The sequence below is a fragment of the Trichoderma atroviride genome, chromosome 5 (genome assembly GCF_020647795.1).
Source record: "Trichoderma atroviride chromosome 5, complete sequence".
Lineage (NCBI taxonomy): Eukaryota > Fungi > Ascomycota > Sordariomycetes > Hypocreales > Hypocreaceae > Trichoderma > Trichoderma atroviride.
The window spans coordinates 730,904-752,937 of NC_089404.1; the positions used below are offsets into that span (position 1 = coordinate 730,904).

A 22,034-nucleotide genomic window follows, 5' to 3' on the forward strand; every position below is an offset into this window, starting at 1 on the left:
TGGTATAGTAGAGTGGGAGAGATGTTGCTCGGGATACAATTTGCGGGCTTGCTCGGGGGGCGGTGTCTACTATTTAAACAATAACTACTTAGATACATAAATATCTCAAAACAACAAAGTTTGACTGGCATTGCCAAATTAAGGTCATAAAAAAGCTAGATCGCCTACGTGGCTCAACAATAAAGTTCAAGATGCAGTTCCACATCGTGATAAAGCTCCATATTTATGGCCCAGCCTATCAATATAAAAATAGCACAACAAAGGCGTATAATCCGTTGATGATCCCTTATGAAATGCATAAGAATCAACTCTCAATCACGCAGATCAAAGTCAACAACCGGACAAAGAGAAGCTGCTGAAGTTGGATATATGTATCCTCAATGTATATTTTGTAAATCGTATAAATACTCATGCGCAGTATACTGGCTAATCATTTGCATATACATTGAACACCGAATAGCCCCAACCGATAAACTTTCCACGTTGGTTTATTCCAATGTATAATTCAAGCCACGCTGTATCCTTCGCAACCCTGTCCCCTAGGCCGTAACATGCTGAACAGTCTCAGCGACACTGGCAGGCTTTAACCCCAGAAGATTGTTGGCTAGAACTTCGTCCTTGGCATAGTTGGACTTGAGGCCAGGTATGTCACCATAGACTGTTGCTCGAACCAACGCAAGAGAGCCAAGGAAATCACCGGCGCCTAACTTTTCGAGGGCAGCATCGACCTGCTCTTTGGTAGTGGTTTTATTGACTGTCCATTTGGTGCCGGTGGTCTCCTCCAGCGCAGCGAGGATCTCGTTCTGAGTAGTCTCAACAGAGGAGATAAAAAGATACTTGTTGGCGGTTTCCTCAGGCTTCTTCAACACAGCCGCAGTAGCTGCGCCAAGTTCCTTTTCATTAGTGAGGGTAAACGTTTTGTTGCCGTCGTCCCAGATGGTGGCGGTTTTAGTGGCAATATCGTACTCAAGAAAGCCATTTGCAAGACCCTGTTACGCGCGTTGATTTAGCCTTTCGCTTTAGTTATGACTAAAACTTTGATAGACTTACCCAGTCGAATAAGAGGGACGTAGCGATACCTGTCCAGGAAAAGTCGGCTGATTGTTTAGCCTTTAGGTACTCAATTAATTCTGTTTTCTGGCCAAAGAGAGGCAGCAGCTGGAGAACACTAGCATTCTGGCTACTGGCGGAAAACTCAGAAGGTAAGAAGCGCCTAACCCCAGCACTGATGGCGGCGTCGATGAGCTTCTTCTGCTCGTCGAGGCCGTCTTTACCAAGGGCTGAGATGACGGCGTCTTGGCCTTTGAAAGCCGCCTCAAGATCTCTGTCAGAAAAGTCTGACTTGTACACAGTGACACGAGAAGGGAAAGTGGCAGAACTATCTTTGCGAGAAATGACGGTAATGTTGAAACTTCCGTCGGCGACCAATTCCTCGAGGATAATCTTGCCAACACTTCCACTAGCCTAGGAATATGCGAGTCAGCGATGAACCAATCTCATGAATGTATAGGGACATACACCAACGAGAGCTACGTTCCTGTAGGCCATTTTGGACTTTGGAAAAAGGATATGTGATAATTGAATCAGGTAGGAATCAGGGAAAGGGTATGGAAAGAGTTTATGTTTGACGTTTTAGCAACTGAAGTTTTGTAGAGAAGTGAGGGTAGTTGATTAAATGCTTTGCTCTTCTTGAAGAGAAGACGGCGAAAGAAGGAGGGCATAGTCGTACTTTTATATCTGAAAGCGACCTTAAAAGAAAGATTAGCTGCCTATATATCAATGCCCAAAAGGAATTGGTGAGAAACTGGAGATACGACGACACTCGCAGGGAGTATCTCTAACAAAATGGTAGCTTTGTGTATTGACAATAACTACGTGTATCCACTCTCTCGTAGCTGAATTACCGCCATCAAGCAGAGAAAGCAATTACACCATCTATGCTTATGTCTCTTCAGGTGGAGCTATTCGATAAAATGTGGTTTTCAAATGAGTTCTTGGCGCGACGCTGGAGTTGTGAGACTCGGGTTGTACAATCGCCGCGTCGCTATTGGATCGCCTCTATTACATCCCCGGCGACAAAATGGCGCCGTTGCTTAGAAATGCGGAGGCCGCTCCGTCACCTCCGCTCTCGCCAATAGGAGCGACCTCCGCACCTCCGTTGCAGCTTTGAGGCAGAGGCTCTTGCAAGTCGCGGCGGTGACTTCCTGTCTACCTTTGCTTTCCACATTTCATTCAGGAGCACGATTTGGCGAACAATTAATCTTCTGGGTCGACTTCTAAACATTATTAATCCATTACATATCGACTATCGTTCCATTGCCGAGTAGCGATCACAACACTAACGCCTAATCTAGCCGACTCCAGTTTTCAGCTCATGGCTCGAAGAGTGGTTGCTCCAGGACACTCATGCTTTGAATGCCGTCGTCGCAAGATCAAATGTGATAGATCGTTGCCTTGCTCCTACTGTGCACGAATCAAGCTCAAATGCTCATACCCTTCATGGCGATCAAATAAAGACACCCCTGGGGAGAGCGACCTGGCAGCCAAAGTACAGGCTCTGGAGAGCACTTTGCAGTCACTGGAACAAAAAATAACGCGTATCGGAGACTTATCACATGTAAACACAGAGTTACCCAACAGGCAGCATCAGGTTGAGCGAGAGCCTCAGTCTCCTATCGTAAGTATCCGATAGAAGAAGTGGCGTATACGATAGCTGACAATCTGTCTATAGGAGGCTGCACATGACTTGCCAAATTCAGGCCAGTCTTCCACACCAATCAACTCTCAGCTAAACTCAACTCAACATGACACCGTTACGCGATCTACAAGTTCTCATCTCTTGCAATCTTTGCCATTTAACAGCTCAAGTGGCGCATCACAATCTCTCGAAACGACTCACCCTCCTCCTTCACACATAGCGTTCATCTGGCAGACATATCTCGATGCAGTCGATCCGCTTGTTAAGATTTTTCATGCGCCTTCTATCCAAAGACATGTCATGAGCATAAGTCAAGGCCGAAAGATGCCCGACGCAGCTACGGAATGTTTGATGTTTGCTATATACTATTCTACCGTGTTTTCTATGTCAATTGCAGAATGTCGTGAGGAATTTGGAGAAGAAAAAGTTCGTTTGTTGCAAAGGTGCGTGGTTTCACTTGTTATTTTATGTCCTTTTTCTCTTGTATTACAGCTCAGTATCATTAACCGCTTTCAGATACCGGGAGGGAGTCGAGCGAACTCTTGTTCGAGCAAACTTCTTGAGCTCAAAAGATATCACAGTATTACAAGCGTTTGTCTTATATCTGGTAAACACTCTTCCTGTGGAGCAGAGTGGAAGATTTGAAGTGGCATATCTGATGGTTTTAACGACAGATCTGTGGACGCCTCGATGAAGATGGCCCCGACGTCCCTACTCTTATCGGACTCGCAATCGGCAACGCTATGAAGCTGAGCCTCCACATCGATATCCCCGGACTGTCTACATTTGAGGTTGAAATGAGGCGTCGGCTTTGGTGGCAGATATGTACCTTGGATGTTCGTGTTGCCGAAGTTTCTAGCAGCGAACCATTCATTATCCAACCAAGTCTTCATACAGAGTTGCCACTCAATATCAACGATATAAGCCTGGACCCTCACATAGGTGAGCTAAGCCCGCAACCAGGACGAAGCGAGATGCTGCTCAGCTTGGTGCGGATCGAAATAAGCAATTTTGCGCGACGAATAGTATTCTCGGATCAATTTTGCCGAATTAACAACTTTGGCATGATGAATGAAGCACAAAAGTGTCAAGCGATAGATGAGTTCAAGGAGCGCATTGAAAAACAGTATCTGTCGCACTGCCATGAAGCGATTCCGCTAGATTGCCTCATAATCATGAGCAGCAGGCTCATTCTTGCAAAGCTGAAGCTGGCTGTTTATAAGACGCGCCCAAATCAACATCCCGAGATGCCTGTGAGAGCTAACTATAAGAAAGCCTGTGAGAAGTTTTTGGAGCAGGCATGCGAACTACGAGAATACATTAGGGGGCACCGGTGGTTGTGGTTGTTCCAATATATTGAATGGGATGCGCTTGCATATCTTCTGTTAGACCTTTGCATTACTCTATCATCGCCAGGTCTATCGTCAAATGAGTTCATTACAACACCGTGGAAAGTGGTTGATGGAATTTATAAATACTGGAAACAACAACCTGACGTCCATCGAGACCGTGGTTGGGTGAAGATTGAGAAACTCTACTCAAGGGCTCTATCTGTGAAGAAAAGCGTTCAAAATGCAACGCAGGCATTCCAGGCAACTCCATCTTATTGTTCTCAGGAGGCACATGATCAGCCTGAGGAGCTCTCTAATGACACCGAGATGCAACAGCAGTGCGAATCAAGTCTGGATTCTGCTTCGGCTGAAGAAGCCCAAAGCTCTGCAAGCGCCACTGAGCTGCCTGGAGCGGGGACTGCTTGTGAGTGGAACGCTTCTTTGATAGAGACATATTGGGAGGTCGCTGGGCATGGAAATGAGGGATTCTAGTGTATTGAACTGAAGTTAGTTTTATATTTATTACAAACAGAAATTCTTCTCCTGGATATGAACTGGGGCCTGTAAACTATTATCGCTGTTGTGTTGTGAGCAAAGGACGTTTTCGCGAGTCTGCTAGTGGCATCGTGCTTCAGTATGCCTCTGCCGTCAGTTACTCGTACGGCGTGCGGTGCAAGGTGCATAGGTACATGTAGTCATACGTAGTGAGATGAATTCCAGCGCTTTATAACAGTCAAGTCAGTTTATTGTAGCATCTTTGTTTGATCCAGCCTTTGCCCTCCGCCCTCTGCTACTGAAGCGAGAAATTTGTAAGGCAGGTAAGCCAGACCCTTGGCGGAGAAAGTTGTGGCAGTAGACGATCATCCTATACTAATTCTAATAGCGTATGAGAGGCAGTGTAGTGTGTAGATGTGCTAGGAAGAGTGGATATCCGCAAGAGACTGAACTGAACGTTCCAGGATGAGTAAAATATTACTGAACATCTCACAACGCAGTAAGCACTAACATTGCATTGAGCTACGAGCCGCATGGGAAGTTTCTATTAAGCTTACTTCTTAATTCCCCAGTTTGTCAATCATTCGCTCAGCTATAACTTCGCGCTGCCGGCCGCTTCATTCCGTTTTAGCTGTGCGGCGCATAAGCGTCCATCATGAAACCGTCGATAGCCCCACAGAGCTTAAGGTCCATCAACCGATATAGGTTGGCAAAATGTTTACCAGCTATCTCGCGCAAGACCTCCCTCCCAGGAAAACTTACAGCACATAGCGCTCTTACGAGGCATTTTAGCCACTCAACTCGCCTTCAACGCATACCAGGCAGCGAAAAAGTTGACTCGGCACCTAATTCCACTTCACGGGAGCCATTATGGAGAAGAGGATCAATCTTCTGGAGCCTTATCGTGCTCGTTTATGCGATATCCGAATTTGGGCAGGGCTATTATATCGGATATTGGAAAGAGAGAGGCTGGCAAGCGCAAAATAATTACTCTCAGATGCCTTGGAGTAATGAGGCAGTTGGAGAAGCTTCAGAGGAAGACAGTGGCACTGTATCTGTTGATAAAGATGGATACAAGCCACTGACCCGGCCCTTGGAGATTCGGGTCTTAGTACTGCATCCTGGTGAGAAAGGTTCTCCGATCAAATGTAGCATACAGCACGGTGGCCTCAGAAGCAAGAGGCCCGGTTTCGAAGCCCTTTCCTACGTGTGGGGAAACCCAGCTGTCACAAATGACATTACCTGCGACAACAGAAAAAGGGCTGTGGGCAAAAATCTTTACGATGCACTTGAGCGGCTCCGACTTCCTGACAAAGATAGGGTGCTATGGGTTGATGCACTTTGTATCAACCAGAGCGACAACAAAGAGAAGACGCAGCAAGTTCGTATCATGGGCGAGATCTATACAAGAGCACAAAGGGTACTCATTTGGCTGGGAAATGGTGACGATGTTCAAGCTGGGATAGGGAAACTGGCGTCAAGACCGGCCAACGAGAAACATGCCGATTGGTCACCACTCAAGCCTGTTTTTACAAATCCGCTGTTCATTCAGGCCCAATCTTTGCTCATCTGGCTAGGATTTGAAGGGGCAGTAAATATGGGAGTCGCAAAGCTTGAAAACCCGCAATCGTCTACTAAATTTGACTGGTCTTCGCTCATACCAGTCATCCAAAGCCCATGGTTCACTAGAGTCTGGTGCATTCAAGAGCTCATCTTGGCATCACGCCCCATGATCGTCACGCGCGACTCTATGATATCCTGGAATGAGTTTGCCAAAGCGGCTTTGGCGCTTAAAAGGCAGTTCAACGCTTATCGGATGGAGACACAGCATCAGAGCAATGAGTCAATCGAGAACTTCTACCTTCTACACGACATGCGTGAAAGGCACAAGATGAGGAGAAAGAAAAGGCATAGTCTTTTAGAGCTGATGTTCTTGACTCGAGGCTTCCAAGCTACTGACCCTCGAGATAAGCTCTTCGCGCTTATTGGTCTAGCTGGAGACGTGCTATCGTCCGATTGGGAGGTAATGCCAAACTACGATTTATCAGTAGCAGAGGTTTACCATCGCTTTGCTCTCTGGAACGTCACTCGCAAACGGCAATTTGAAATCTTCTCCTTTGGCCGTAACCAAGACCTTCCTTTGTCTCCGCTGCTAGAGTCTTTGCCGTCTTGGGTACCTGACCTGACGAGGCCAGATTTTACCGCACCGTTGCCTAAATTAGAATATCTGTCCGCCAATTACATAGACCTGCGGTACGAGGTGCTAAAAGAATTCGAGCTACGCAAGAAATATTTTCGCGAAGGTATCAAGGTTTACCATGCGGATCTCAAATATCCTTGGTGGGCACTCGGTCAAAAGTCCGATTTCCGGCCTGCACGAATTGCATTTTCCAATGGTACGGCCGTGATACACGTTGTGGGAACTAAAATCGGATCTCTTAGGGCGTTGGGGACGCCTTTTACTCAAGACACTGCAATAAATGTATCAAAACTTGTACCAAAAACGGTTGAAGACGCTGACATTGGAGACTTGAGATTTTCTGCTAATGTATTGAACACATATCAGTGGCTCAATGGGACATGGGCATTGGTTGGAGAGAACACTTTAGGAGACAAATATGCTCGACTTGCTAGAAACACAATTGATGGAGTCTGGAGAACGGTGACTTGCTGTATGACAGCAAAGGGGGAAAACGCTCAATCTACCATCTATTCTCGTGCTGCGCAGTCCTTGTATGAAAATTTCCTCAACAAAGCGCAGCGAATTGAAGCTCAACCCGGGAGAAATGGCACCACGCCTGCAAAAGACGTCTCAGCCAACGCCGATACGAAGAAAACTGGCTTTAGCACCCTATCTTTCACGGAAGACGAGCTCCAAAAACTACTGCTTATACACATGAGCGTGATAAAGTGGCACCAAGGACGCCGATTTGCAATTACAGACTCTGGCGATTTTGCTGCTGTGCCCAAAGCAGCGCAGAAGGGGGACGTTGTCTGCATCTTCAATGGAGGGAGAGTGCCTTATGTTCTTAGGCCGAGCAAAAATGGCCACTATACTCTTGTTGGAGAGTGCTACGTCGATGGGATGATGAGGGGAGAGGTTAGAGACCGATTTCCAAGGAGGGAACACGAGACTAGTTTTGCTATCGAGTAGCATAGATGTAAAGCGAACTACAAGTCGTTTCAGCAGGCCTGAATCATCTCCCGTAGAGACTGGGGTATATCATTGTATTAGATCATGGGTGTGGGGAGAATAGGGCGAATCATATCAAGAGGTAATACAACCAGTAGCAATGAGTAGCTTGAAATACTGGGCTACACAAAATGCACTGAAAAGTCCATATGAATACATGTACAAGAAAGAACTCCTCTCTTCCGGCACTGTACCAACAAGTTGCGAGAGCCGGTACCTGGATGTGGGCGTCTTTAGTGTCTCCCCCACAGCGATTGGAACATGATTAAACTTTCTTCATCGGAGCAGTCTCTCTTAATGGCTTCATGATGCATACGCGTCCCTTTGTGGAAACTAGTTCTAAGACTTCATGTTGAGGATAATGGGTTCATTGACGGAGCTTAATAGACAAGAGCAAGCAAGAAACACTCGAGAATAAAGGCTCATTTCTTAATCTTGGTATTGTCAATGTGTATCAATATGTGTAATACCGTATATACATACTTTCAGTCTGTGGCTTCATCCACCAAACTCGCTCTGGAATAGCGTCTGAGATGGTGTTCATGTGGCCAAGAAGGCTTGTCGCCCAAGTTTCTTGCCCCGCATTTTCTGTCAGTCAGCTATATCCCATGCTCAGTATGCAACTCTTCTTCGTTCGCAAGACTGCCCCTTTGCCTTGCTCTTCTAACTGCATTTCTTCCTTATACAATGGTACTGAAGAGCAACCCCTGGATGTGCATAAGATTGCGATGAGCGTAATGCGGAGGGGTAATGAGTTAAAATGTATGAACAGCATTGAGTCGCCAGAGCTACTTCTCGTGCCGTTCTAGTTAAGGAGGAGGTCTCCTTAGATTGGTACCTGAATGTGAGGTGTGCCACCCTCCGTATAGCGTCGATATGAAGCCTTGGGCCAGGAACAAGAACAAATGCCAGCTACATGGAGGCTGCTAGCAGAGCATGTACTGCGTGTACCGACATTGATGACAGGAGAGTCACTTGCCTTTTGGCGCTATGTGGACGCTATATGGCCCACTCGCTTGAGAGCAATTGGAGATGGATTGTTTGGTGGTGTGGTATGATTCGCCGCCCATCTCTTGTCTTCAGTCGTCGGTCAGGAGCACCAGGCCAGAGGTTAGGATATAGAGCGAGAGCCGAGAGCGCCTCTGGCTACAGCTATTAGATTTGTGGGCAACCCAGCTCTCGTCGTCGAGTTCACCCTTCACTTCCAATTTGATCCCGCATCACTTCCTTTTTCCACCAGAATATCTTTACAGGGATAGAGTACAAACAACTTGAACTACTGTCTCACTTCAATATGGACGGCCACGGATGTCGCAATACCACCAATGTTCGTGCTACTCTCGCATCTGATAACGGGAACTCTGGCCACCCCCACAGCCCCCATCGTGACCGCCAGGGGTACCTTGCCGCCAGGGATATCATCCCCCGCCCTGCAGCTCCAGGCCCCATTGACCTAGAGTCACAGGCAATCAATTCCCTCTACGAAGAGCCATTCTTTTCCTCCGACGAATACGCAGACTTTTCCAGCACCAGCACCAGCACCAGCTCTCAATCTTCCCCGGGAACCTCTTTTGAGCACCCGGACTGGCAATACGCAGATTGGGCACGCATCATCCCTGCTCGTTACGTGCACTATGAAGAGCCAGAGAGACCGGATCAAAAAGGATGTTGGCAATGGGGCTTGATCGTCTTGTTTGTAGTTGCTCTTGGGAGTATTGGAGGGGTGATTGTTGCTGTGCACCACTGATTGTCTATACATGTGACTATTAATTCGGGGCGTTTATCGCTGTGTCTGCTTCTTCTCCTTCTTCTTCTTCTTCTTCTTCTTCTTCTTCTTCTTCTTCTTCTTCTTAGGGGGTTATTTTCTACTATTTATTTGTATCATATTTTGTATTACGTGGACAACACTTCCAATCATCAATTGCGCGCTTATGCGCCATTCAACACTGCCCATTCACCTTGCAGCATCCGAGTCAGTGCCGTTAACTAGCAGATTTTAGTAGGCAGCCCATGATTACCTAGGTAAATGTGGTTGTACCGAGTCCAGGAGGCTTGAAGACAAAGCGCAGCATCGTTTGCGCTTGTATTCCTGAAGAGAATCCCATGTTCACAATTGACAACTGAAGATGTGATATGCGTCATCTCATGGCAGTTACAATCAGCATCGCATGAATGGCTGAAACAAGGGACCGTTTTTGGCACATACAGTTCATACTGGCGCCTCTGCGACGGTACCTGAAATGAGCTCAGGTACGGATACAGATACACGTATTCCTGCAGGACGCCGATAGTGTCTACTGTGTGCACCGAAAAATGAGTTCATCACATGCAAGGTCTTCCGCCTCACAGTTGCTCCATGTCATCCATGAGAATTGATAGAAAGATACTGGCAATGAAATGTATTGCAACTCAATGACCTAGAACATGCTGCTTCTGATGCTTGTACAAATGGCTCAAAGCTAAATACAAGGTGCCTAGGTAGTCTGGTGGTTCCCTCATCCAAACATGGCTTAGTGCACGCTATTAAGCTCAGACCCAGTCATAAATGCAGGCGGGCGAGCGATTTCGGCTGCGGCAAGAAAAGAAAAATCGCCGAAGTTTTCCCCCCACCTCATAAATTCCACCTCAACAAGAGTCACCGGCCTCACCACGACACCACTCCGTCAATTGGGCTGAGAAGCATCATCCACCATGCTCTCAGGCGTCTCCATGGCCTCGCGCGCCGGCGCTCGCCGTGTTGTTCGACAATCCGCCTCGCTTCTCCCGTCCTTGAGCCCGATCCGATGCCTCGCCGGCCGACAGAACAGCCTCCCCACGGCTACTATGGGCATGAGCCAACGACGACTGTATGCCATCGCCACGAATCCCAACCCCAATCCTCCTCTTGGCAAGAAGAATGCCACAAACGAAACCCCGTCTCGAATTGGTCTGATCGGAGCCCGAGGCTACACTGGCCAAGCTCTGGTTGAGCTCCTCAACGAGCACCCTTACATGGACCTTCGACACGTGTCGTCTCGAGAGCTTGCTGGCCAAGAACTCAAGGAATATACCAAGCGCAAGGTCATCTACGAAACCTTGTCACCCGAGGATGTTGCTCAGCTTGACAAGGACGGCGCGGTGGACTGCTGGATTATGGCTCTTCCTAATGGCGTTTGCAAGCCTTACGTGGAGGCCCTGGACCGGGGAAACAGCAAAAGCGTCATCGTTGATCTCTCGGCTGACTTTCGATTCGATGACAAGTGTAAGTCTCTGACTTTTAAAAAGTCACGTCTTGGCGAGATTGACTGCATTTACTGACCCTACAACAGGGACGTATGGCCTCCCTGAACTTGTAAAACGTTCCGACATTGCACAGTCCAGGCGCATCGCGAATCCCGGATGCTACGCCACTGGTGCTCAGATAGGACTCAGCGGCGCTCTCGACTTGATCGAGGGGATGCCCGTCATCTTTGGCTGCTCAGGCTACTCTGGAGCAGGTTCCAAGCCAAATGCAAGGAACAATGTGGAAGTGCTTAAAAACGCCATCATACCTTACTCACTTACGTCGCATATCCACGAACGCGAGATTTCCCATCAACTAAACCATCAGGTTGCCTTTATGCCTCACGTGGCTGGGTAAGTCGAGGCTCTCAGCAGACCCGGACAGCGTGGATAACAACTAACGGATTGAAAAGATGGTTTAGGGGCATCACGTTGACTATAAACATACCTCTCCGTAAGGAAGTGACTTCACGAGAAATCACCCAGATGTACCAGGACCGCTACGCCGGCGAGAAACTCATCAAGGTAGTGGGGGAAGCACCATTGGTGAGCGCGATTACGGGACGCCATGGAGTAGAGATCGGAGGCTTCGCCGTCGACCCCTCTGGAAAGCGCCTAGTTGTCGTGGCAACGATCGACAATTTGGCCAAGGGCGCTTCAACTCAGTGTTTGCGTGAGTAATCCCTTTCGTTCAACAAGTGCACTGCATTGCTAATGGAATTACACAGAAAACATGAATCTTGCACTTGGCTATGCAGAGTATGAGGGAATTCCTCCCATGTGAGAGCGTTAGCCAGAACCAGATTGGACGATCTGTTCTGGATAGGAGTTGGTTTGGATGTTGGTTTGAACTCATTGGTACCAAGAGACTCATGCCAGATAGCCTCAAATGTATCTGGCTTCGGCTTTCAGTGTCATCAGACGCAATGCTTCTTGTATATTGGCTGGAAATACGCTTAGAGAGACTTCACTGAAGGGACGGGAAAGGGGGTCCAGGGACTCGAGTGTCATCTTGGTCTCGCATGCCATACTGGGCAACTGCAAAACTGCATACGAAATGGAGGGTATGCCAATAGAGGTTCAATCATGACTGACTAGATTAGCAGGCACAAGAACAGTAAAAATAAGTCCAGATGATACAATGCTAATTGAAGTAAGCTTACTAAAATCTGGGCTGATACAGGGCTATGCATCGACGAAACGCCGTGATAGAGCTTCGCTCGTGCATGTAATTATTCCTTTGTATAATATATTATGGATGTCATGCCTTCTTGAATACTGAATACTTACTGGTTTATGCGAAGTGATTATAGCAACGTTGGCATCGCCCACGAATTACTCGCGCTTCGGCAGGCAAACGTATCTCCCAACCTAGAATGATGCATCTACGATTCGCATGCTTCTAACTGCTAGCTTCAATCTTCCTCTTAATCTTTTCGTAACACTCTTGTTACCATCCCTAGCCGTCGTGAGTACTTTCGTAGGAATAGCAGTTGTGACAATTGCCGAACGTGACTGCACATTGTAAGAACCAAATTTGACGTTATAATCATATTACATGAGTATAAACTTGAATAGAGAAGACGTTGTCCGCACTTATACTGCTTGCTGGAAGCATACCAGGCCAATCTAATCGAGATTAAGATCATGGTAGCGAAAATCTCTAGGTTTCGTCTACTCGACTATATGAAACATGTGCATGTAGGCACGCGGGTGGGCACTGGCGAACACTGGCCGTTTATCTCCCCCTTTTTCTTTTGTCTTTTTGAGCCTTAATTACAGCAATCAGCTGAGCCGGGTCGTGATAGTTCAATAGCCGTCTAGAAAAGGTTTATCTTCTAATATTATAACGCGGAAGATTCACATGGATACATCAACCAACCATGGGGTGGACGAGCTTTTCACGTTGTCTATTACAACGACTTGACTTTAACAAGGATGAAAAGTAGGTTGGTAATGTACCGCTTTAGGAGGCACTAACTGTATGTTAAACGTTTTAAATCCGGGTGAAGCCAAGTTTAACCTCATAACGAAGGTTCAAATGCTATGGCTATGAAATCTCTAATCCACCAAGAGAGCAACATGGTGTCCAAGAGTTGAAGTTATCATCTCTTGATCGACGGGAGGAGGGGGGGGGGGGGGGTGTGGAATGGAGTAACGAGATTTATGTCATGAACTAATGTTATGGAGGATGTATTTTTGTGAAAGAAATCTGCCTTCTGTTATTCAACGGTCTTCCTCGATGGAATTTCGCTGTGACAAGAAGGTTTGGGGTTACATTATGTATCTAGAACGGGTGGTCCATTTGTTAAAATCTTTCCCTCCATTTTCTTCTCAGAAAATTCTATCGCACAACTAAAAATATATTCATTTACATTCATGGAAGAGATTGTAGAAATATTTATTACGTGCAAGTACAAACAAGCCTCCCAAGTGATTCCATCATAGCGGTGCAATAGAGATTTGTCCGGTTCTAATACCGATCAAGCCACCAACCCGAATCCTCTCCCGTTTTCCCTCCCCAGCCCGGGTGAGTATGCATTCCGCCTTCCCCATACTCAAATTCATGTGCCCCAATCTGCTTGTAGAGCTCATCAGATGTCAGGGCATTTTTGCTGACGAGCAAATGCATGATTTCGTCTCTGCGCTCTCTCTGGACATCCTCGCTCAACTCTTTTGTTTTGAGAATTTGAGCCTTATAATGCTTTTTCCCTGACAGTATATGGTCGTAGTGTCTTTGCCCTAGATGAACAAAGTCTCGGGGAGTTCTGCCCGTGTCAGATATTGGTGAGGGCTTAGCACCCTTATCTAGCAGAAGTTGAACACATTCTAAATGTCCGTTGGCAGCAGCCCCATGAAGTGGCGTCCACCCAAAGTGATTTGTAACGGAAGGGTCTGCGCCGTTTTCCAATAGAAATCTGACAACTTCGGTTGCGCCGTATACTGCGGCCTCATACAGTTCATGGCAACCTTCACGATGCGTGAGATTTAGATCTGCTCCACGTCTGATGAGTAGTTTAAGTACTGTCGGCTGTTTTAGCTATATTGGTCAAATTTTAGGACAAGTAGAACCCTTACCTCTTTTCTTTTTCATGTCAGCATTTGCCATTAATGCGGTTCTTCCATTTTTATCCCTCATATTCACTGTTACTTTCCGATCAAGAAGGAGTTCAACTATTTTGAAGTTATTCCTTGCGGTTGCTCGATGAAGTAATGTCTGTCCTTCAAGGTTTTTCAAATCAGGCGAGATACCGTAATCTAAGAGCAACTTAATGACTTCATAGTTGTTTTGCTCAATAGCTAAGAAGCAAGCTGTCCTCAGGTAGGTTCTCTGGATTTTGAGAGGCATTGACGTTGACTCTGACTCGCTGGCTATATTGTCGTGTGATTTAGCAATTTCGTCAACCACGCCATGGCTTATGGATTCAATTCCAGAGCCTTTATCCATGATGTACTCCACGTCAAGGTTATTAGAAGAACTGTTATTATCATCGTCTTCATTGTAGTCACCGTTGTCTTCGTTGTAGTCACCGTTGTCTTCGCTGTCTTCGCCGTCGTCTTCATTGTCGTCACTATCGTCACTGTCGTCTTCATTGTCTTCTGGCTTAGTAATTAAGCGGTCGCCATGTATCTCTTCCACTCCCTCTTCAGACTTGTAATTGTACCAATCTTTCCTGCTAGTAAGTTCCATATCTCCAAGGTTGACGCTGGTTTCAGCATAATCATCAGAAACAGAGTTACTGCTGCAATGTTCTGAGATTTCGCTCTGATTGTCTTCGGTATCAAAACCATCATTCATTCCTGACTCCGAATCTTCTGTATCCCAATCTTCAACTTTACTTTCCAAAAACTCATCTTCCTGAGGTACCAATTGAAGCCGAATGGGCTCGGTTGAAGTTTCTAGGAGAAGTAAAAGGTCATCCACATTCCCTATATATACCGAGTAGAGAAATCTCATATACTTCCCTAAAGATTGCTCAGTAGGGTTCGTTTCTTCGGCACTGGTACCCGCAGAAGTTGTTTTTCGGATTTGCAATTCTGACTTTCCATTTGGAACAGAAAATTGAGACGCAGACATCTTTATGACTGCTATCAAGAGCAGAAGCAATAGACCAAGAATTCTGAGAAACCCTTCATCTAGAGGACCTTCGATAGGGCTGCCAATAACTTGGCGGACCATTGCCACATAATCTCTCTCCATCGCATAGAGTAGAATAGCATGACCTTCCGTAGTTGAAAGGTCAACTTTGGCGCCATGGCTGATCAAAATGCTGGCCACAACATCAAGCCCACTTGTTATGGCGATCATCAGCGATGATTGCTGATACGGATCCAGTTCATTAACATTTGCACCCTCCTCAATCAAGACGTTGACTAAATCAGAGCTACCGAGAAAAACTGCCACGTGAAGAGGCTGAAGGATTTTATCGAGATGCTTTTTAGAGCTTTGACGATGCTTAATACCATCTAACTCAGTAGAACTCGTGTCATAAGCATTAAATTTGAAAAGTAATCGGCTGTAGGATGCTCGGCTTGCGTTACTCGTGACTAGCGTTTCGATGGCATCCGAGATACTTTCGTCATTTTGGAGATTCTGAACCCTACGATGATGCTTATGCAGATTCTGCCCCGCATATTCTGCGAAAGGAAACTCCTGAAGCGTCTTCGACATCATCAATCTAGAGTTGCGAGAGCTGCTAATGCTGGCAAGCTGCTGAAGTTGATCGATAGATAGGTACTTGGCGCAAGCGATCGTAATGCGTTTGTCAAAATCGGGAAACACTGTATCCCTTTTGTGTTGAAAGTATTCCTGAGCAGAATAATGAACATAGCGCACTATATCATCCAGATCTTTAATCAGAAGTCCGCAGCAATCCGAAATAATCTCACTCTCTGGACGAAAGTTCTTCTTGTCGATCCTTCCAGGCCCCTCGCTTATGGCTAGAGCGTGTTGAAGCTCATATATCGACAGAGGCCGCTGGACATAGGCCACCCACCCTAAAGTAGACATAGCGCGATCTTTCTTGGCGTCGGTTCTATTACTGATACGTTGCATTGTGCTTTCATAGCTTTCATAAATGGTGCTGGGTAGAGTTTTTAGCACTGCGGCGATTTCACCTTCCACCACAACGTCGGCAAGGGCAGCCATATGGAATCGAACAATAAGGAACCTAGACAGTCTCAATTAACACAGAATCAAGAGCCAGTCCAGAGATACCACCAAGAGAACAGGGCCACTTACATTTTTTCCGATTTCAACTTGACTTGAGACTTTATCTCATCGTGAAGGTTTGGAACTTGAGATAGAATGGGTGATTGGCGTATTATCCTCTCAATATATTCTTCCATGTCTTCATCGTGAGCTTCTATCATTGAAGTTTTGAAGCCTTCTGAAAGGCGGTCAAAATGATTCAGATCTCGTGATGTGACTAGAATCTTGATTTTGCCTTGAATACTTTGAAGGTGTTTGAGGAGTGGCTCTCGAATACTGTATTCGCACTCATCCATGGCGTCGATAACAATATAGACTTTTCTTCCTGCGGTAAAATGAGACAATAAGGATTTGATTTCTGTTTCGGAGGGCCTTTGAACCTTGCCGTTGCATGTTCCAGCTTGTTGGCACTCTTCAAATTTACTGTGGATTTGGGGGGAAATGTCAAGGCCTTGTTGGAGTTGACGTAAAATGCTTCCAAGAAGCTCTGACATATTGGGTTTCGATTTGTAAGATAAGTAAAGATAAGCAACCAAAGCTTCGCCGGGACTGTATGAAGGGTTTTTGACTTCGTCTTTCAAATGGCTAATGATAATAGAGCTAGTAAATGTCAGTATTCGGAGGCAGAATAATGAAGCCAAGTGCGATGAGCTCACGTAAGAACGCTTTTACCGGCACCGGCTGTAAGCTATTAGCAATGAACCCCATTTGGCTTGAAAGACTGACTCACGCTTCCCCTTGTACCAAATTTTATTGATGTTATGATCCCTCCAACTCTCAAACAGTCTGGATTTGAGAAGCCATTTGCCAGCTATGGCTGCCTGGTCAACTCTAACTTTTAACTCTCCATGAACTCTAGAGAATTCCAAAGGTGAAAGCCATTCATATATTTCGTCTCGCTCGGAACGGCTATATCTATCCACAAGCTTGTTTACTTGGGATTCTACTCGCAAGCCAGTTTCATTCGAGTCATGACTAGCCTTCCAACATCCGATACCGATGCAGAGTCGCAACGCGTCATCAGCTTCGGTCCATTTCTTTAGCTCGTCGTCCAGTTTGTCGCTGCCATTAAGTTTTTGTAACCATTTTTCTATCCATGTATTAGCTTATATAGGAATTATGGGAAAATGACAATGCACACTGATCCTTTCTTTTGCTTGCTCAAACGCGAGCTTACAAAATCTCAGGCAGCATATGAAGAGCTGCACGATGCATTTATGAAGCGCATCCGTTTCTTTAGTCGTTGCGAGGTGTTCACCAATGACTGCGAGGCTCTTAAATCGATTTGATATCATTTCAAAAAATGCTTCAATCTTATCATAGTCCTCGGAGACCTTTGCGAAGGAATCGAATAGCCAAGCGAAAGCGTTCACGACCAACGATGCTGGCGAAACAACGGGGGCAGCCTGATCATTATTGTTAGCTGTCCCACTCGCTCCCATTCGACGATGAATTCTTAAATACCGCTGATGCTACATTGACCGAAAACCCAGCGGCTCGGACAAACATTTGTATGGTGTGTATGTGGGGGCCAACTTTACTGCAAGCACTAAGAAATTTCTTGGACTTATTGTGCCTCTCTTCTTGAAAACCTTTGAGCCATTCTTCCGGGTGTGGCTCATGCTCGGCGTTTTGTCTCATTTGGCGATTCGTTTCCATCATTGAAGCAAGAAACTGTTTCTGTGCGTCGCTCCATAACTCCAGCAAGTGGCCATCAATAGTGAAAGCTGCTGCTCTTTGAGCCATGATAATTGGATGTCCGCTGTAGCCAGCAAATTTGGGACCGGAGATGCACTAAAGGTTGCGCAGAACTAACAGCAAAAGTGATAAAAAAAGGAAGAGAGGATTTCCGCTTCTGTATCTGGGTTTGTTCGACCCTTATAGTAAAAAATATGTTCTCTCTCATGCATAGGACCCCAGACCCTGCGGGTCAGCACGAATTATCACGACTCCTACTAGATTATTCGTTTCACCAACGCTAAATTCTCGAGCTGAGATTATCCCTGAAGTTACAATGTAACGCCACCCATGTTTAGCCAAGAGTCTTTGCAGGACTGAGCTGAGGAAGGCCATCCAAAGTGGAGAAAGTTTATTGGTACAAGGTGTCTCATGCATTAAATACATGGATTGCAACAAGGGTACCACGGCTTCTATTGGTATTCGGCTCACCGAAAACAAGCCACTTGCTACCCCTCTCTGGAAAAAGATATCATGTAACTTAATGCATAGAGACGTGGTCCAATCAAAATTGTGCTCGGTGACGCCTCGTGGAGTAGTGTGTGCAATGAGTGCGTTGCCTCTAGACCCTGCCTGTGATAACAAGCATCTGAGGCGCTTATAGGTCATTTGAGGAGACTTTTATCAGCTCAAGGCTTTATTTAGGTATAGAAGGGATACAATACGTACTATATACCTGTTCTACTCGGTTAGAAACGATGGAACTACAATAGACATGCAGACAAGTACACCGCCAATAGTATAAACCCAAGTCACACGCACCAACAGCTATCGCAAGTGTCCAGTCAAGATTATGCAAATCATTCTATTCGCAAGAGCGGCGGCATCCAGAGCACGCGAATACCGGACGCAAACGCTCGTGTATATCAAGTCTCTATATCCTACTCTACAGTCGCAATCATACAATTAACGCGAGATCACCAAATGAGTCAAAGTCATATCCATCCTTGGCTGTGATCTTAGAATAGCCTCGCAAAGCCGGATAGTTCCCTCCAAAGGCTGCTACCAGCACAAGGTGACTAGACCGTGGGTGGTGTAGGCTTGTTAGCAGCATACCCACAACCTTGAAGTCAAATTCAGGGTATATATAAAGATCAGTCCATGCTGACTTTGCCCGAAAAGCGACTCTTGGCTCTTTCCTGCCTACAAGAGACTCAAGTTTTCGTAAGACGGTTGTATCAATGGCGATGACACGACGACCATCAGCTTTTGCTTGGCTTATTAGTGTAGCTGCTTCTTCAATGACTGCAAAATATTTGGACCCCACTTTTTGGTCCTCAATACATGTATTCTCTTCGTCAATCTTTTGGCCTATTAGACTACTAGCTATGGCAACATGCGACGTAGTGCGCGCGACTTCAACTCCCTTGGCGATGGCTGATATACTTCGTTTCTATCTTAGATACAAGACACGTTGTATTTTGTAAAGAAAGGATCCGAATAAGGACCCGAGAGGTGCAGTCATTGTCCTTGAATGTAACAGGATATGAGGGGATGTCGTGCCTCAGCACCACGCCCGATCATAAACGACCGTAGGCAGTAGATAAATAAAGAGATCTAGTTTAAAAATAGTCGCATTTTTTTGACACCTAGGCCATCTAATCTTAGAGGATAGACCCCATTTCTGGAACCCAGTGACCCTAATTCGATGTGGCCCTAAAAAGAGAGTCCAGTATCTATCGGCAGCAAGATCAGCAGCTACTGGGAATAGCGACGGAATTCGCGTGAAGGCCGCTATTGTTTCTTACGATAAATACTTCCCTACAGTACGCTTTGGGACTCTTTTTATAGCCCGGGAGTGATCTGGCTAATAATAATTGCTATTCTACTATAGAAGAGGCAATCTTACTCAGCGCTAAAGAAACTGAATGGGGGTTGATTCATTTTGTCCTAGCCTCAGTGGCATGCGTATTGGTTTAGACGCTTTGCTATGTTTTTAAAAGCTAAATGCTATATAATGCCTCAATCGCCCTACTCGAGAAGACGAGAGGATAGCTAACTTTACTCTACTCCTCCTACAGCTAACTAACCATGTCAACCTTGCCTCCGCCAACCACTGATCTGGTTTACCAGGTGGATCTATTGGAGAGCATTCGCCAGGGCCAACTTGTACGAACATCAGAGCTCACCACCTCGCCTGAGCAGAGGAAAGCAGATTACGAATATGTCCAGACTGGACCGCCGATGCTCACCTTTCTAGGCATTGCCAGACCCAAAACAACATATCACATATACATACATCCCACCTTGATCGCGCGCTTTGATCAAATCCAGTCGGCATTGGGTAAAGCTACAACCAACATTATTGAGAGATGGTTCTCGGATAAAAAGGCGGACTTTCCGTCAAGGATGCCATTAGAAAAACACGAGGAGGGCGTACTCAGGGTATGAGGTCCAAAATGTACGTCGCTCTTGTTCTCTTGACTAAAAAGATGCTCAGTGGATCGCCTCGTCGGACATTGTGCCAAAATATGCTGGAAGAGAAGGATGTTCGCGCCCAGACTTTCTGTTCTCCGCCACCTCTCAAAACCCATGTCAACCCATTATTTGCGAGATTAATGCTCGTTTCCCGTATAACTCTTGGTTTTTTGTCGAGGCTGCGACAGAGCCATTTGAGAGGGCTGGTCTTCGAAATAGTGGGCTAAAAACAGGCCATGATTCTGCGGTAAGCATCGAGAGAGATCCAAAATGAGTTTTTCAACATTGTGTTAATGAGATTTCGAAACATAGGCTTTTGGCGACGCCGTCGTGAGTCTCTTTGACTCATCGCATCCCGGCCACATCCTACTAGGGAAGCAGTGGATAGGATTTGACGTCCATTTGCTTCCGGGCAAGTTCAAACAGAGAACGGGGCATGAGATGCGTATAATCTCACCATCTGATTTAAGGCTCACAGAAGATTCGGAATCCCCAACAGGCTACCACCTTTCGTGCATCATCAAGGATAGCGAGGAGCTGGAGCGAGTGTGGCAGATTAGCTTAGATATGGTCCAGACCGAGATACAAGAATTCTCCCCGGAGATATTGCGCGAGATCGCTCGCATCTGCACCAACGATCTACGATCTGTCTTTTTGCTTCACGACAAGCGTTTATTAGGGATTGTGCTTGAGGAGGTCGACAATTTGGTGGAGCAAGGAGTAGTGGATTCCGTGGAAGCTCAGTTGCTAAAGGAAAGCATTGCGCCTACTTATGTTCCAGGTTCAGCTGGCTGGAATGAAGCGATTTCTTCACCAAATGCCAAGGAAGGACTGGTGCTGAAAGATGCTCGTGGGGGAATTGGGAGGGGCCACGTCTTTGGACATAATGTGACCCAGGGAAAATGGGACGAATGTCTTCGGGCGGTTGGCGATGGCGAGCTTGTTGAGGGTAAGGGATTCGTCCTTCAAGGAAAAGTTGATCAAGTTTCCTTTGACATTTTGAATCCAGCCGGGGATAACCCCCAGAGCCATTATCTTATTGGCGCATGGGCAGCCGTAAATGGAAAATATCTCGGCTTGACCTCTATGAGGCTCGGTAACGATTTGGGGTGCGTGCCACCACCAGACGGCGGCATGGCCATTCTTTCTGTTACATCTGCCTCATAGGCCATCATTTCAACTCAGATTGAACTGCATATAAAAAGTCTTTTAACAAAACGCATTGGCCAACAGGCTGCAATGCCATCTTTAGTTCTTCTAGAGTGTGGGGGAGATAATCGTTGGATGTACATATTTCTACTATTCGGAATCATAAGAATACAAATGTAGCATAATATGTATGACTGGATAAGCAAAACAACAGATTCTTGAAGATTAGCCTGGCCAACTATGAACTATGGCATATTAAAGTAGGTATCGGAATCTACTATTTTGTACGGGGTTCTCCAAATTTGCACCATCTTCTCTATCCAATCTTTTGTTTTCTCTCCCAAGGGCAATACGTAAAATCGTAGCAAAACAAAGCGACATGGCAAGCATGCCTATATTGATGCAAAAGGCTTTGGTATATCGCGGCGCGTCGGAGTCTAAATTTGCACATGTCAGCACTGTGATAGCCCACCAAATGAGGAGAGATTTACCAGGATAGAAGTAAGATGTATATATAGAGCATGCATTACTTATACAGTT

The 22,034-nt window shown here is 46.1% G+C and overlaps 7 protein-coding genes across 7 annotated transcripts; 5 read left to right on the forward strand and 2 right to left on the reverse strand.

Moving 5' to 3' along the window:
* Positions 1-355: 355 nt before the first annotated feature.
* On the reverse strand, positions 356-2,032 carry TrAtP1_009423 (uncharacterized protein). Its single transcript, XM_014091462.2, has 3 exons — positions 1,519-2,032; positions 1,051-1,464; positions 356-989 (listed from the first exon to the last, which is right to left on the reverse strand). Exons 1-3 carry the CDS (start codon positions 1,546-1,548, stop codon positions 540-542), a joined length of 894 nt encoding a protein of 297 aa, XP_013946937.2. The 5' UTR covers positions 1,549-2,032; the 3' UTR covers positions 356-539.
* A 173-nt stretch (positions 2,033-2,205) lies between these two features.
* On the forward strand, positions 2,206-4,521 carry TrAtP1_009424 (uncharacterized protein; the record flags this gene model as incomplete). Its single annotated transcript, XM_066114277.1, has 4 exons — positions 2,206-2,677; positions 2,732-3,141; positions 3,215-3,305; positions 3,373-4,521. The coding sequence occupies exons 1-4, from the start codon at positions 2,375-2,377 to the stop codon at positions 4,519-4,521; spliced, it is 1,953 nt and encodes a 650-aa protein (XP_065970371.1). The 5' UTR covers positions 2,206-2,374.
* Positions 4,522-5,090: 569 nt separating this feature from the next.
* Positions 5,091-7,806, forward strand: TrAtP1_009425 (uncharacterized protein). The gene has a single exon (XM_066114278.1). It carries the CDS (start codon positions 5,180-5,182, stop codon positions 7,676-7,678), a length of 2,499 nt encoding a protein of 832 aa, XP_065970372.1. The 5' UTR covers positions 5,091-5,179; the 3' UTR covers positions 7,679-7,806.
* A 1,205-nt stretch (positions 7,807-9,011) lies between these two features.
* On the forward strand, positions 9,012-9,464 carry TrAtP1_009426 (uncharacterized protein; the record flags this gene model as incomplete). Its single annotated transcript, XM_014091458.2, has 1 exon — positions 9,012-9,464. The coding sequence occupies one exon, from the start codon at positions 9,012-9,014 to the stop codon at positions 9,462-9,464; it is 453 nt and encodes a 150-aa protein (XP_013946933.2).
* Positions 9,465-10,311: 847 nt separating this feature from the next.
* Positions 10,312-12,292, forward strand: TrAtP1_009427 (uncharacterized protein). The gene is made up of 4 exons (XM_014091457.2): positions 10,312-10,958; positions 11,026-11,332; positions 11,392-11,651; positions 11,707-12,292. The coding sequence occupies exons 1-4, from the start codon at positions 10,409-10,411 to the stop codon at positions 11,760-11,762; spliced, it is 1,173 nt and encodes a 390-aa protein (XP_013946932.2). The 5' UTR covers positions 10,312-10,408; the 3' UTR covers positions 11,763-12,292.
* A 1,093-nt stretch (positions 12,293-13,385) lies between these two features.
* TrAtP1_009428 (uncharacterized protein) lies at positions 13,386-18,006 on the reverse strand. Its single transcript, XM_066114279.1, has 7 exons — positions 17,655-18,006; positions 17,332-17,596; positions 16,921-17,280; positions 16,847-16,871; positions 16,221-16,790; positions 14,057-16,149; positions 13,386-14,002 (listed from the first exon to the last, which is right to left on the reverse strand). The coding sequence occupies exons 1-7, from the start codon at positions 17,934-17,936 to the stop codon at positions 13,452-13,454; spliced, it is 4,146 nt and encodes a 1,381-aa protein (XP_065970373.1). The 5' UTR covers positions 17,937-18,006; the 3' UTR covers positions 13,386-13,451.
* A 1,850-nt stretch (positions 18,007-19,856) lies between these two features.
* On the forward strand, positions 19,857-21,646 carry TrAtP1_009429 (uncharacterized protein). The gene is made up of 3 exons (XM_014091456.2): positions 19,857-20,312; positions 20,368-20,592; positions 20,658-21,646. Exons 1-3 carry the CDS (start codon positions 19,959-19,961, stop codon positions 21,510-21,512), a joined length of 1,434 nt encoding a protein of 477 aa, XP_013946931.2. The 5' UTR covers positions 19,857-19,958; the 3' UTR covers positions 21,513-21,646.
* The last annotated feature ends 388 nt before the right edge of the window (positions 21,647-22,034 follow it).

What these genes read in the sequence shown, in the direction of transcription:
- TrAtP1_009423 (XM_014091462.2), bottom strand. Translation starts at nt 1,548, where the DNA reads ATGGCCTACAGGAACGTAGCTCTCGTTGGT. An exon ending in GGAACGTAGCTCTCGTTGGT is followed by an intron (nt 1,465 to 1,518) that starts GTATGTCCCTAT and finishes GCATATTCCTAG; the next exon opens with GCTAGTGGAAGTGTTGGCAA. An exon ending in CGTCCCTCTTATTCGACTGG is followed by an intron (nt 990 to 1,050) that starts GTAAGTCTATCA and finishes CGCGCGTAACAG; the next exon opens with GGTCTTGCAAATGGCTTTCT.
- TrAtP1_009425 (XM_066114278.1), top strand. Translation starts at nt 5,180, where the DNA reads ATGAAACCGTCGATAGCCCCACAGAGCTTAAGGTCCATCAACCGATAT.
- TrAtP1_009427 (XM_014091457.2), top strand. Translation starts at nt 10,409, where the DNA reads ATGCTCTCAGGCGTCTCCATGGCCTCGCGCGCCGGCGCTCGCCGTGTT. An exon ending in CTTTCGATTCGATGACAAGT is followed by an intron (nt 10,959 to 11,025) that starts GTAAGTCTCTGA and finishes ACCCTACAACAG; the next exon opens with GGACGTATGGCCTCCCTGAA. An exon ending in TTTATGCCTCACGTGGCTGG is followed by an intron (nt 11,333 to 11,391) that starts GTAAGTCGAGGC and finishes CGGATTGAAAAG; the next exon opens with ATGGTTTAGGGGCATCACGT.
- TrAtP1_009428 (XM_066114279.1), bottom strand. Translation starts at nt 17,936, where the DNA reads ATGGCTCAAAGAGCAGCAGCTTTCACTATTGATGGCCACTTGCTGGAG. An exon ending in GCAAGCAAAAGAAAGGATCA is followed by an intron (nt 17,281 to 17,331) that starts GTGTGCATTGTC and finishes ATACATGGATAG; the next exon opens with AAAAATGGTTACAAAAACTT. An exon ending in AATTTGGTACAAGGGGAAGC is followed by an intron (nt 16,872 to 16,920) that starts GTGAGTCAGTCT and finishes AATAGCTTACAG; the next exon opens with CCGGTGCCGGTAAAAGCGTT.
- TrAtP1_009429 (XM_014091456.2), top strand. Translation starts at nt 19,959, where the DNA reads ATGTCAACCTTGCCTCCGCCAACCACTGATCTGGTTTACCAGGTGGAT. An exon ending in ACGAGGAGGGCGTACTCAGG is followed by an intron (nt 20,313 to 20,367) that starts GTATGAGGTCCA and finishes AAAGATGCTCAG; the next exon opens with TGGATCGCCTCGTCGGACAT. An exon ending in AAACAGGCCATGATTCTGCG is followed by an intron (nt 20,593 to 20,657) that starts GTAAGCATCGAG and finishes TTCGAAACATAG; the next exon opens with GCTTTTGGCGACGCCGTCGT.